The sequence below is a fragment of the Calonectris borealis genome, chromosome 3 (assembly GCF_964195595.1).
Source record: "Calonectris borealis chromosome 3, bCalBor7.hap1.2, whole genome shotgun sequence".
Taxonomy (NCBI): domain Eukaryota; kingdom Metazoa; phylum Chordata; class Aves; order Procellariiformes; family Procellariidae; genus Calonectris; species Calonectris borealis.
In genome coordinates, this window is record NC_134314.1 from 10,674,236 (window position 1) to 10,686,428 (window position 12,193).

The window sequence follows — 12,193 nt, forward strand, 5'->3', positions numbered from 1 at the left end:
TTTTTTCTGTAGTGTTTTCAACTTCATGTTTCATTCTCATTTTTTGGAGGAGGTAGAAACTTTGCAAATAACATTTGATTGGTTTTCCCCTCCTGAAAGGGTGTATTTCTTTCCTGGGCATAACCACTCTGCAAAGGTTCTACCAGCTTGCTGTATAACTGAAACATGATTTAATTTTTTTTTTTTAATGTGGTAACCATTTACACAAAAGGAGGGATAGAAAGGAAAAAAACCCACATTTTAAGTCAACGCGTTTACTTTTCATTCTTCCTGGATGTTTAGTCGGTGTATGTAATATGCTGTACAATGCAGGACAATGTAGTTGCATGAGAGAAGTGAATGTATAAATAACATTAACAGGCTTTATGTTAACTTTTTTACAGCTTCCTCACACAATGTTCTGGTTTTGGAAATTGAGAGTGTCTGTCACATCCATGTAAGGTGGCATTTCTCTCTCTTGCACCGCTCCTGTTGGTAACGGTTCTGCAGTTGGGACCTGATAGCTTTGTGCAGCATAAAAGTTGATGTCAACACAGACTTCTGATACCTGCTTTAACATCTGAATTTTTGCATTTCTTTCCATCACATCTACTTATGTCACTTGTCCCACCGAAAATATTATTTCGCATCCTTTGCGTTCATAGCCCTTAAAAATTAGTGGAGTTATGGTTCTCCACCCATTGCCTCTTTGCTCCCACTTTGCCAAGCTGTTCATATTTCTCAACATATATATAACTTCCTTTAAAAATTTTATCATCCAAGCCCTTCATTAATTTTATGCTGTATTTGTGGCTGGCTGTTGTTTGAAATCTTCCCTTTTAAGATGTACAGCACAGAATGCAATCTGCGTTTTCTCCCAGGGAGACAGAGCTTCCTCTGGCATTTGTGATGTGTTTCCTCACTATATGTAACATTAACTTGCAGAGCTTCTCTCTCGCTTGCTTTCTGCACCATATCATATTGCAAACTTGCATATCATTTGCTATTCACCATCTCCCATGTGTCCTTTCAGCTGTATTACTTGCCAGGTTTTTTCCCACTCATTCATGCTTTAGATTATTTTTCCTGGGCATATTTAAAGATAGTAGTAGCTTCTGAGTTGGTTCTGTGAGCTGAATAATTCAAATACCAAATTTATCTAAACAGAACCTCATTATTATACTGCTTCTTTCCATTTTGGGGTTGGGTTTTTGTTCGATTTTTTTTTCTGTACTTCTGCTTGGAAACATTGTCTTAAGCATCTTGAAGCAAATACCCAGGTTGGATCTCGGAAAGCTGATTTGGCATTTACTGAAGCACTGCATCCATTGGAAACTGCAATCTAGCTACAAAAGAGAGGTAGTCATAGTCATTATGAAATAACCTCTAGCTTCTCTTCTTCTACTGCCTGTCTGTAATTTGAAGACTAGATCTGCAAACATTGACCAAATACATACTATGTTTCTGATTTCTAAGCAGACCAATGTCAAGATCCTTTAGTGCAAATGCAGACTTTGCTTGACTAAAAAGTAATAGAAAAGCAGTATACAACTTTTTCTGTATATCGGTGGAAGTTATGACATAGCTAATCTGCTTCAATGGCAGAGGAAGCCTAGAACTGAGAGACTGCACAGAAATGAAAATGAAACACAATGCAATTGCAGACATCATGCACTGATGTTAATAGCGCTGACCTGCATTTTTTGTCTTGACATTTACTTTATAGACACTGTGCATGTATTATGAAGTGATGTTTAGTAATTCCGAATCATTCAACACCAGAACATGGGAATTGTTGCATATCTGCAGCTTTTACAGAAGTAAATACTAAATTCCAGTCTTTATACATTGCCATGTTAAGTGGCACCAGTATATTTACACAGTGTTTGCAGCGCTGGAAACAATACAGCTGAGAACACTTACTCAAATACTGCTTTAAAGTAGCATTTGCTCCCCCAAAAAGTACTTATTGAAAAGTATGCTCTGCTGCTTCTCCCATGGAGGGGTCTTCTTTTGTTCTATATGGGGAAGCTCCTAATTAGAAGTCTTAGATTCCTCTGTATGATTAGTGGGAAGCAGAAGTCTCTACTACAAAATGGTTTTAGTTCGTTTGACATCTTCTGAGTATCTGTCCATGACTGACATCAGTTGGGAGTCTTGGGTGATTTAACTCCTAGCTTAGGCACCTAAGTTAAGGGCCAGTAAAGAACTTGGATGAAACTGAGCCAAAATCATAGAATCATAGAATCATTAAGGTTAGAAAAGACCTCTAAGATCATCGAATCCAACCATCAACTCAACACCACCATGCCCACTAAACCGTGTCCCTAAGCGCCTCATCTACACGTCTTTTAAATACTTCCAGAGATAGTGAACTCTGAAAAGGGCAAAGGTTTATTCTCATTCGTCTTCCCACCATTTCATAGTGCGATATTGGCAGATGTCATGAGCACGTATGTATGTAAAGACATACGGAGTTAGTGACTGGTTGTTCTTTCCTTGCTGAGCATCTGATGAATGATTTCTTGATAACAGAAGGGAGGATCTGTATAAAATTGCCAATAACATACAGTGTGTTTAGAATCTCACTTAGACAAAATCAATTATTAAATCCCTCTGAATAGTTCGAGGTATTTCTGATTGAATGAGGTAGATACACTAGAACTAGTATTTAAATTCTTTTTCTGTATAAAACAAATCAGGACCCATCTTGTGGCTCTTGACAGCACATGGCAAAATATAGCTTATATTCAAATAGTGAAACCTCCTCCTTTCCCCCTAGCCCCAAACATGATTGCTTCACACATATCTCCTATTAAGAACAGTTCCTGGTCTGCGCTATTTTCTGACCTGTGCCCAGACATCGTCTGGAAATGTGCTGGCTGGTTTTGGCCAAAATCATGCCAGAGGACATACTAAAAAGATTTGGTCCTGGAGCCTATGTCCTAGCCCAGTTTAGGTTACCAGTATTGAGGCTACGATGCAAACTTAGGTGATAAAAATTTTTCTATTAGTTTCACCTCTTTCTATTTAGAGAAGGCATACAAGGGGAAAAAATCATGTGGGATAGTCAATAATCAGTGCCTCTGGTATGATAAAGCTTAGGTTATTTCTGTACTGATACCATAAAGAAAACTGTTTGTCGTACTCCTGTTCTGGCCATAGCTCAGGTCTGTGCTTAATTTACTGTGTTTAATTATGAATTTGCTCTTTTAGTGTAAGATGTCATTAATATTCATGTAACCAGTGTACTGGATGAGAATCTCTAGGTTTTGCTATATTTATTCAGCAAAGAATTAGAAGCATGTACCTGGGTGGTATGTGTACGTGTGTGTGCGCATGTGTTGGACCTGGCATGTGCCCAAGGCAATACCTAGACCTAACGCCTTAGAGGTAACCACACAGAAGTTGTCAAGCAGAATTCAATCCAAAGTTTATTTGGTGAATGGATCTTATGGACTGCTGGCATGCTTTTATGCTTAGTCCTTAAAAGTACATTTGATGTTTCCATACTAATCTTTTATATCTTTGGCACTACTGTTTGTATTCATATATGTCTGTATAAAAGCAAAAAAAGAATTCTGACTTTTTAAATAATGTTCATCTTTAAACACATTGCTCTATGCTGTTATCCTGTTGCATTTACACTACTGTGCTGTCACCTACATAAGAAAGCTGGCTGGGTCATTGTATGCTTAAAGATGGCAGTAAGTAGTTCTGCTCAACTGAACCATAATTTCTTCAGATACTGTGAAATTCTGCCTGTGAATGTCTGCGCATCCTCCACGTGCCTTCACAGCCCTGCACGTGTCGGTTCCCTTGAAGAACTCGATCCCTCGCTGGATCCTCAGTATGCCTATGAAAACTCTGCCAGAAGGTCCTGTGATCAAGAGTCTTGATCCAATCTCTTCTCAAGCTATGAAAACTCAAATACCCCTTAGTAAAGTTGAGCTGGCAGACATTGCCATGATGCTGTTAGTGGCACTCAGAAAGTTTGCTTTTCCTAGGGAGCAAGAATTCCTTCAGCCCATCAGAGAAAATTTAAGTGTATTATTTAAAGTTTTAACGGCACATTCACAAAGTTGCATACACTAACTGTGCTTTTGTTTGGAAAACAAATTAAGCTCTGCAGGAAGCAAATTATGCTCCTCATATACAAAGGATTTTCTTAGAAAATTAAAAAAAAATACTTCTTTCTGTCACAGTCTCACAGATTATACGTAACACAATGAGAAGTCTGGAGTGAAAGGAGTAGAAAAAATTAAATGCATCTGATGCCAAAGTGAAACTTTGGGCACTAATAAGTAGGAAATGTAGAAAATGTAAGTTGAAAGTGTGAAATCAAATGCACGTGCCCCTGCCTCACAGCAGTATGTTGGGAGGGGGCTATAGAAGATGGTAATAGAAGACTCTCTTGAACTAAGCAGCTACTAATGAACTAAGCCACCATGACATTCATGTTAAAAATATACAAACTTTTCTACAAAATGTTGGTTATTTACATTTTTTTTTACCACTTTGTTTTACAGAAATAGTGTGGTTACCCAGAAAAGTAAGCTTTGGTTAGAGCAGAGGATTGTGAATTACCATACAGTTGTTTTAAATCTTCCTACTTTCACAGTGTATATTTTCATGTGGACTCATCTAACTTCCTGAATTTCAGTTTATTTGTCCATAAAAAGCACGCTAAGACTTCTCTATGGGACTTAATTCTTATAAAGCACTTTGAAATTACCAGTGATAAGATTCTCTATTAACTGTGTTTGAGATACTTGTTCTGTTGCCTATTTAATATGCCCAAACATTTGTTTAGGATCACAGGAGATCCATAAGATAAAATAGAAGAAAGTGCACCAGTATGTTCTTACTTCACACCAGGACTGAAACAATTTCTTGTCTCTTGTGTTCATTCTTTAGTTCTTTTGCGGTCATGAAAGCATGTGGGTTTGTTGTTATTGAGCTGTGACAGACAGCTTGCTGGTACAACAAACCAAATGCATCTTGAATAGCTGAAGAAGAAGTTATTCAAGATTTTAAAGTATAACTCTATACTATATATATTGTATTGTGTTGTATTATACTATACTATACTATGCTATACTATACTATATTATATATAATTCATGACTGAGCAGAGTGAACGGGCAAATCCAGAAAGTCCTGCTCCAGTGAGAGGAAAGCCCAAGCCAACACTGCCTGGTTTGTCCTGTGCGTTTTCTTGGAAATCTGCTCAGCACAGCTGTGGTAATAAAGCAGGGAATACTTCCCTGACCCTCGTTGTTTTGCCTGCAGGTTTCTGCATACTGAGTAAAAGAAATAGTGATTAATGTGGCATTCCGTGTCAAGGGTAGACTGTAGATTACCATTAAGTGCATCATTATGTTATCTTTGAAAAATTTACTAGGTTTCACCTGACAGATAATAGCTTTTCCTCTGCCAACACAACAGAGGAATAATAAACTAATATATGGGACGAACTAAAATATATCAAAAGAAGTGTTACTTTTGACAGAGAAACAGCTTTTGCTTTTCACGGGGTTTTGGAGGAATTTTAGGTAAAACTTCCTCGCTCGTTCTCTTTCCAGCCCTGTGATTTGAAGTCGTGCACGTAGTGATGCGTTGCTGCGGAGCAGGGGTGTGTGGCCGCAGGGTCTGCGGGCGAGCTGCAGAAGTGTACTTGGATGCTTGCTTCTTCACTGAGCATCAGTCGGTGCGATGGGTCGGTTATAAAGCATAATAGTTTCCTGCTTCTGCCCACTGACTTGATCTCTGGAGTTCCTCGTGGGCTCCGAGTTGTGTAACCAGTGCAAAACCTGGGTCTTATGTTCTTTTTGTTGGTGGTTATTACATTAACCATTTCTGCACCCGCGATGATTAAGAACAGATGATGCAGCAGGAGCAAATACTTTCCAAAACCTTCCCCGCTCAAAAGGCGATGTGAGCCTCCAGTGACCGCTGCTTCTGCCATTAAAGCGGAGTGAACCAGCAGGTTATTTCTGAGGAAATTTCATTTTCTGTTGGTGTAGGAAGGATATTTTCTTCAGTGGTTTACGACTTCGGTAGAGAGATCTGACAATGCCTGCGAGGTGTCGTGGGCAGGGACAGTCTGTCCCTTGAGAGCCAGGGTATGGGACTGACAAAGCCTGGTTGTAATTCATGAATTCACCTACTTGGGGTCTCTTCTGAAACAAATCTTTGATGAAGATAACTCCTATTCCTTTCTGTCAGTCGGTGTCTGCCTTTTCACGTCCTGCCTGCTTTTCTCTCCCGCTGTGTTCCTCTGAGCAGAACGTCACTCTGTGTTAAGAGCAAGGGGCACGCTGTGACAGCTCTCTCCGGGCCCTCGGCTGAGGTGTCTGTGTGATCTCAGGAGGGTACACCTGAGGTGCCTGAATCTGTAACCAGCGTTTCTTGTGTGTAATCAAAACTGCCTGATTTCAAAAGAATTGAGCTCCTCTCATTGGCATCGAAGGAGTTAACAGCTCTGGAAACCAAGTCACTTTTTTGAATACTGGTTGTAAGTGGCATCCAGTTTTTAAGCGTGGTGTTACATCCTCAGCACTGTCCTCTACCAGTCGCTGTAACAAGTAGTATTACCTGCTCAAACTTCAAATCATAGCTGATGAATGTCTTTCAACACTTCCAGTAGAAGGCATTAATGAAAAATAGTAGTGTGGGGTTTTTTTGGCTTGATCTGATTTGCATACTTCTGGTGTTTTTATAAAGAAGCTGTTTAAACATTTTACAAAAATGCTTTGCTGGTGTGGTTGAGACTATTAAATTGTGCAGTGATAAACAATTTGTTATAAATTTAATTGTTTGGCTTTTTGTTCTCTGTTCTCATTTTAATCAAAACAAAAAAACTTCCAACTGTTTCTGCAAATCCAAAAACATGTTGACATAACCATTATCCAGTGAAGACCTGAAGGTACTCTGTTGTCACCTTGTCATTTTGTTTTAGATAGATTGGAATCTGGATAGAAAGCCCAGATGTACAGGAACCTGTGTGTTCTTTATGTAGGTAGCTTAGAGGAAGCCTTAGTTTATTCTTTTAACATTTATATGAAGCAGTGATCACATAAAGTGAATCATACTCATTTAGGGATCCTGCCTAAAGAAAGCTCCTTGGTCAATGCCGTGCTTTCAGGGAACAGGCATTTAATATTCTTTGCCTTGAAGGCTCACTTTTCCTGTGAAATAAGTAGTTTCTTTTCCCTCTGTGTTGTAAAATTTACTGTGCAAGTCATACATACCTGAAGTTGATAGACTGATAGCTCTAGACTCCAAAGTATATGAACAGTGGCAAAAGCGAAACACCAGAAGTCCCCACACCTTTCCTCTGTGGTGTGTGCTGAAGGGATAATGGGCAGAACATATTGGGGTTTCAGGGCAGTTTGTTCTCTGGACACATGCTCAGGCCATGCCCTGTTCATTTTTTCAGTGATACATATACCGTTTGACCAGGGACTAGGAGCTGCCTTGGCACCCACATCGAATTATGTGAAGAGTTGCAGATAATGTTAGCTTTTTATTGCTAACAAGATCTAAAACTTCTGAGACACTGCATCATATTATAGTCCCTTGAACCATTCAGGTCTTGAGCCCTGTGTAATTTAAAGAGTTAAAAATTAATGATGAAAATAGAAGCAGCTTCCTGGTGACTAAACCAAAGAGCATCTATGCCTTACACATTGAACTTTAATGTATGCCTCATCCTGAGTGTTGAAATCTTGCAATTTAATAGCATGTTAAATAAATAACTGTTAAATAAGTTGAATGACAGTTTTACAAATATTGTGTATTGTCACAACAATCAACAGTGACAATTCCAGTATAATGTAAGAATACATGTACTAGTTTTATCGAGTTGACCAAAGCACAGCAAGGGTAGGTGATGCAACCCACAGCTCTCAGCGACTTGTGGGCACAGGGCGTGTTTGCCTTCAGTAGATTCACTGGCCAACTTTCAGTAGTCCCCAGATCCACTCGAATCTCTGTGACTACAGTCTCTAGTTGCCCAGCTCTCTGCCTTGCCATGTGCTTAACCGTTAAAAATCACTGGACTTTGAATTGGGGGTAATTTAAACCAGGTGAATCTGGATTTCTTTTTCTACTTATGTGTAACATTTTTGGTATTTTGATTGACTGTTATCACAAGAAACTCATATTGTTAATTATGAGAAGGGTTTCCATAAATAAAGGGGTCATTAACCTTTACATATGACTTAATGCTATATACCATGGTGTTCATAGCTGTGACAGTACCAGGTGCTTATGATAGGCAATGTCCTCCATCTTCAGAATGACTGGTCTTAAAATAATTCGAATATAATCCTGTGCCATCTATTTGATTTCAGCTAGTGTAAATTGCACATAGATGAGATCCTGGCATTTGACAAGGCAAAAATTATTAACTGATGTTGAGCATTTGAATCTCATTAATTTCCTTAATTTTACCTGTATATTTCTACTTCACTTATTTCAAGACACAAATATGACATACTTTTTTATGAACATCTGTGTCATTATAATAAAATATGTTAAATCTGTTGTATCCACAGTTGTCTTGCAAAGAAGTTGAACTACATCTTTAAGCAATTCTGCAGGCAAATGCACATTTCAAAATCCTGGCTCAGAAATCTAGCAGTAAACTAAGAAATAGTTGATAAGTGTTTGAAAAACACAAGTTTTACATTTCTCTATAATTGTCTGCAAAAGATTAAAAAAAGAAAGAAATTATATAAGATTATCCTCCATCTTACCACCGTCTTTTAAATTTGTGTGCCATTAAAAAATGCAGGAATGCATGGGACATGGTAACAGCTTTCTTGGTTTGTCCTTTTTCCTCCAAGGTTTAGCAACTTCCCCCAGTGGTTAGTACAGCACTCCAAGCAACTAATCCTGTATCTATAAACTGTAATGTCAAAGGATTAATGTGTGCCTGGGAATGCAGGTCAAATCTGCTTTAGATCACAACAGTTTGAGTTCAGCTCCTAGCTGAAATATCACGAAACTACCATATAATTTAGTACAAGTCTTGCATTCCTGTACTTCAGCTGCTGGTTGCCTTTAATAAAAAGAGGCCCAGGATTGATTTCCCTGAGAATGTATTTTGCTTTGTCTAAAACCAAAGTAGTATCAGCTGGAAAGTAGAAGGATTTCTTAAAATAGTTCTGTATTCGATATAAATAGCACTTTCAAAGTCTGCTTTTAAAATACTGTAGAAAGTACAATATGGCAAGTTACTGATATTTCCTGAATTTCTTCTGTTTGCTATGTTATAATGCCTTGTAAGCATCTCTTGTAAGCATCTCTTGGTGGCATGTCCTGCCTTCCACTCGATAGCTGCCGAGACCAGTGGCACTGCACACAGATGCAGTGGCATACATTAGCTGAGTCTCGTCTGAGAGTAAAGACAATCCTTTTAAAATATTTTTTACAAAAATATTAATCTAATTTGCGCAATACATAGCATGAGATGTGCAGTAAGCAGACATATATAAGTACATCTATTTTATTCACGCTGAGTCACCAACAAAGCACAGCAGTTTATATCTGATTATCTGCAAATGCAATATCCAGAATCTCTCTTACTTTACTTTCTTGATACTTCTGTTAGGTACCGTAGTCGTGTGTCTTTCAGGGTTTTTCTTACATGAATTCTTGTAATATGTTTTTACTTCCAGAAAAAAAGTGGCAGGTATCCTTGTAGAATATTTTTTAATCTTAACATTGAAATATAATTGAGAGTAGGTATATTAATTCACTTTTGGTTAGTGTGCATGGGTTTTTAATTAATTTCATTATATTTTAAGGCTACAGTGTATTCTATTATCATAACATAAAATAATTACCAGCTTTAGAATATGTCTATTTCATTATAACATATAAAAAGCAATATCGTGCACCACTGTACACATCTTAGTGAAGGGGCTGTGTGCTTAGACTCTTGTTCTGACCAAGTTTACCTACATTGAACTGCAAATTGAAAACCCCATGTGTTGTCAAACTGTAAAGTTACCGTCACAGTGGCTGACTTTTTTGAATTTGGTTGGTTGGTTTACTTAGAGAAAATAGTTTACCAGATGAAATACAAAGCAGTGTACTTTTGCTGACATAAAAAATCTGGCTGCACTGAAATGGCAGTTCCTGCCGACTGCCCTCCGGTGGGGTCACCATCCTCCTGGAGCAAGTGGCTGCGCTCACATTCCTGGGCACTTGGTTCAAAACCGATAGAACTGAGCATTTCATAACCGTGTTCTTGTTTGCTTCGTCTTTTAAAAAATTTAACCTGGGCACACCACAAAGCCTGCCTATCTGTCTGAGGTGCAACGCGCCTGCAAACCCAACTTCATTTCAAGCGGAGACTCATTTAAAAATTAAGTCTCCTAGACTGGATGCGGTGCTGTAGGACTTTGCTGATAGTCGTTTTCTCATGGCAGGTTCTTCGCTCTGTGCTGCTGTTTCCGACGATAGAGCGTATGGCTCAGTCCCCTCAAGGAAAGCTCATGACCCCTTTGCTGTGCAAACTTCGTTACATTCTGTACATGCCCGTCTACCTGCTGTCCTTCCTACCAGAGGGAGTCAAAGCCTCCCTGGTGCGGTTTGCTCTGCGAGGGATGAAGACCTGTGATGAATCTTCCATAACAACCTCCGTAAATCTCTTCAGCGTGGACTGCATTGGTGAGCATAGGGTTTTTTTGTTTTGTTACACCAACTTTTGTATTTTTCTCATTTAATAATTGTTGATGTAGTTTTGTGGGCAAAAGCTTAATACTAAAGCATAAACAAGTTTTGAAGGACAGGTCTGATCTTTTCTCAAATTAAGACCATAGGTACAGGAAAATCTCAAATGAGTCGATTTTGAAAAAAAGTCTTAAGGGGAAAATAACAAATAAAATATTTCCCCAAAGAATATATATTTCTTAAGAAAACTCTGACCTATACTACTAGTAGTATCTCACGTGATTAAAACACTGTTTTACAATCTAGTTTGTGTTACTTATGTCTGCTTACTTTTTGCATTTCATTCATATTGGATGGTGAAAATAAATCAGTAATCAGTTTCACAAAGGGTTCTTTGCATCTGTTTTTTCAAGCTATGGTTCAACCAGCTGTATAGATTTTGTAATCTGAATTGGAATATTGGTAAATTCAGAAAAGGGCCTTCAGTCTACGAATACACATAAAAGTTACTTTATGCACAGAATAATTTCAGCACTTTTTTGGGCATATAGAGAAAGATATATGATTAACGTTCCTCCAGTGCATATTGTACGCATATTTTGCACATTCTAGAAGAGAAACAGCTTTAAGAAATGGAATAACATCAGATAAATTATGTTAAGTTTAGAATGAAAACCAGAACGTGGATTGTGCTATACTCCAGGTATTTTGGTAAGTTAGCAGTTGAAAACAATTTGGAATAGAATTGACGTGCTAACGCAGTAATAATAGCAAGAAGGAAGTTTTGATTGCATTAATAGTAGTAAAAACACATTCCTACATTTCCAGTTGTGCTCTGTCTTCTATCAGTTAAATTTTACTTACTAATAGTCCAAACAGATGTGCCAGAGTAACTGTGATGGCAGCGAGGTCCTGTACCTTTCGCGGCTATTTGTAGATGTGTTGGTCTGTATTGGAGGCTCACTGTGGGACTGTACAGAGACCAAAAGCAGGATGGGCAGTGAGGGTTCTTACTGCCAAACTTATACAGCCCCATTTATGTTGTACAAACCTGGCATAATGACAATCGCTCCGTTGCAGTACCCTGTGCCTGACAAAATCAGGCTCCTGGTCGATAAGGTAAATTTGTGATAGGAGTCCCATGGTTTGTTGCCTTGAGTCCCTATTAATTTATGCCAGTTTTTTGATGACTGAGGAGAAAGCAATCTTGCAGTCATACGTACAGTAAGTTTTCAGGCTTCTTCCTTTGATAATTTGGTCTTGGAGAAAGGTATGTGAAGGTCTGTGGGGTCACATCTCCACAAGCCAGGAATCCTTCTCTGGTCCCCACAGATAAACTTTTACCTCTCAAAACAGGTTATCCACATCCAGGGTTGTATTGGAAATGGTCCTTGGCCTGCATTAACCTCCAAAAAAGCGTGGCCAGCCATTGTTTGTGAGTGCTGTTTGGCCCAGACCACAGCAATGGCAGGAATAATTTAACAGAATGGATTTTGCCTGCTGCTGTTGAGCCTGACTCTCCGAGCTC

The 12,193-nt window shown here is 38.6% G+C and overlaps 1 protein-coding gene across 1 annotated transcript in view; it reads left to right on the forward strand.

The window, feature by feature from the left end:
• The window catches only part of LDAH (lipid droplet associated hydrolase), a 125,413-nt gene that overhangs the window by 73,711 nt on the left and 39,509 nt on the right, over positions 1-12,193 (forward strand). The window contains exon 5 of the mRNA XM_075144973.1: positions 10,422-10,662. Within this exon, the coding sequence (XP_075001074.1) occupies positions 10,422-10,662 (241 nt within the window). The remainder of the gene's footprint in view (positions 1-10,421; positions 10,663-12,193) is intronic.